Source organism: Pteropus vampyrus, unplaced genomic scaffold (assembly GCF_000151845.1).
Source record: "Pteropus vampyrus isolate Shadow unplaced genomic scaffold, Pvam_2.0 Scaffold341, whole genome shotgun sequence".
Taxonomy (NCBI): Eukaryota; Metazoa; Chordata; class Mammalia; order Chiroptera; family Pteropodidae; genus Pteropus; species Pteropus vampyrus.
The window spans coordinates 475,753-477,957 of NW_011889122.1; the positions used below are offsets into that span (position 1 = coordinate 475,753).

General features: G+C 46.5%; 1 protein-coding gene across 1 annotated transcript in view; it reads left to right on the forward strand.

Moving 5' to 3' along the window:
• Positions 1-2,205, forward strand: part of PPP1R13B (protein phosphatase 1 regulatory subunit 13B) — a 49,861-nt gene that overhangs the window by 34,899 nt on the left and 12,757 nt on the right. Inside the window, exon 7 of the mRNA XM_023522354.1 lies at positions 858-1,025. Coding sequence (XP_023378122.1) covers positions 858-1,025 — 168 coding nt within the window. The remainder of the gene's footprint in view (positions 1-857; positions 1,026-2,205) is intronic.

The window sequence follows — 2,205 nt, forward strand, 5'->3', positions numbered from 1 at the left end:
TCAAGGCAGAGCAGGTTTTGCAATTCTGTTAGTACTTGGTTGAAAACTATTATATCATTTTATGAAATGAGAACATTTAATTACCCAGTAAAATCGCTTCTGTTGCTGTTAAGTTCTCTAACGCAAGTGCATAGAAATGTGAGAATGGATCACTCTTTTTACATTCTAAGCAATTGTTAAAAGTGGAGGGTTTTTAAGGAATTTTTTGGTGAGGTGCAATGAATGTACTACATTTATTTATGTTTATTTATTTCCAACTCTTTTGCCTGCAGTCCAAGTTAAAAAATCCCCTCCCCTCCCCCCCGTCTAAGACACACGTGCAGTGTGTGTGCACCAGCACCTTGAGTGCGTCTGTGAGTTTAACAAGACAGAACTCACGCTCTGTGTGCCGGACACTGTTGTTTTCTGTTCTCTTTCATTTCTGAAAGTGCTGGTTGCAGCCCACTAACATGATGTAAGAACATTCTGTGTGGCAATTTGGACCATCCTTTGTGCCTTTCCTGCTGTCTCCACAGTGAGGTGCCTCATTCACAGGACTGTGGTGCGCTGAGCAGACACCTCTCCTTAGGTCCCTCGAGGATACTTGCAAGGCAGTTGTCACTGAAGCGCCATTCCCAAGGACTACAGACAGCATGGTCCCCGTAGTCATGACTGGAACCAGTCCTCCGGTGCTTTGGGGAAGACACGTGTTAGGAGACGTGCGCTCTTGTGCCCCGTGAGACATCTGTTGTGGCTTCATCTGTGCCGTACCTGTAAATGTTTAGCACTGAGGCAACCGCGTGTGTGTAAATACACATAAGGACTGTTCTTTTAATCTCCCTGGTGATGAGAATTTGACCCTTTAATTAACGCCAATGATAAAAGTTCTATTTTCTATTTTGCAGATTCGTAACCAGCTTAACCAGGAACAGAATTCAAAACTCCAGCAGCAGAAAGAACTCTTAAATAAGCGCAACATGGAGGTGGCCATGATGGACAAGCGCATCAGCGAGCTGCGCGAGCGTCTGTACGGGAAGAAAGTCCAGGCATGTGCAAAAGAAAGTATTTCCGTGCGATAAACTACCAAAAATGGTTCAGCCCCAAACTGCACATCTTCGCTCTAATGGCATTTTATCCCCCCGTCTGCCACAGCTGATAAAACATAAATTGGCCATAAACTATAAAAAACGGCAGTAGAAGAAAGTTCTCTTTCCTAAAGAGGCATTTGTGTCCTGGTACGTGGAAGCCAAACCACCCCTGCAGGCGGCCATGGGCTGTCCTTGCCTTTCCTCTGCCCAGCGGTGCTGTCCCTTCTCCACGGGGGAGCTTTGGCTCTGGAGCGACAGTGCAGGGCGGGGTCCTGCCTTGCCATTTTAAGCTGAGCCACGTGGGCAGATTCCGTGACCCGCGCAGCCCCTTCATCCTCTAAACTGTTTTGTCCTCCCTGCCTCAGGAATCATCACGAAGGGTCTTAGAAATCACCCAGGTGGAAAGGCTTTGTAAACTCGCGAGCAAGGTTCTGGATAAGTAATCAGTGCTTTTGAAAAATATCTCTTTACTTGGTATTTAAAATTTCAAAGGTAATAAATACTCATTGAAAAACAAGTTAAAACAGTACAGAAATATTTAAAGGAAAATGTGAAAGGCCCTCCAACCTGTTCTCATCTTCGGGGATGATAGTTGTTAATGGTTCCAGTCTTGCTTAATACAGCATTTAATTATTAATTGAAAATAGAATTGTAGGAATTACATCATCCACACTGTTCTGAACCTAGTCTTTTTTTCTGATTGCAACATGGGCATCTCCAGGTCATTTCCTCGTTCCTTTGTCACTTCTGTATGACACTCCATGTCCCAGGGCCCCTCTGCCCAGCTCTGTCGTTGGGCAGGTGTCTCCAAGCTTTGCCGGTAATCTTGGTGCTTCCGTGGCCATGGGCACGGCTGAGCGCTGTGGGGCGTCAGCTGAGGACGGCTGTGCCTTGTCTTTGGCCAGATGTGGCACTTCCTTTCTTCCGCCAGTGGTGCTCAGGGTTTGAGGGCAGCACGCCTGAGTCAGAGCCGCCTGCGCTCTGCCATTGGGAGTGGGGACCGGGGTGCTCCAGGAAGAAGGGGATTGCCACTTCTGTGACTGTCATAATCAGTGGTCTCAGGTGAAAGGTCTCTTATCTACAAATCTACACTTTTTTTTTAACCAGAGAGCTTAAAGGTCAGTGGTTAATCTGTGTA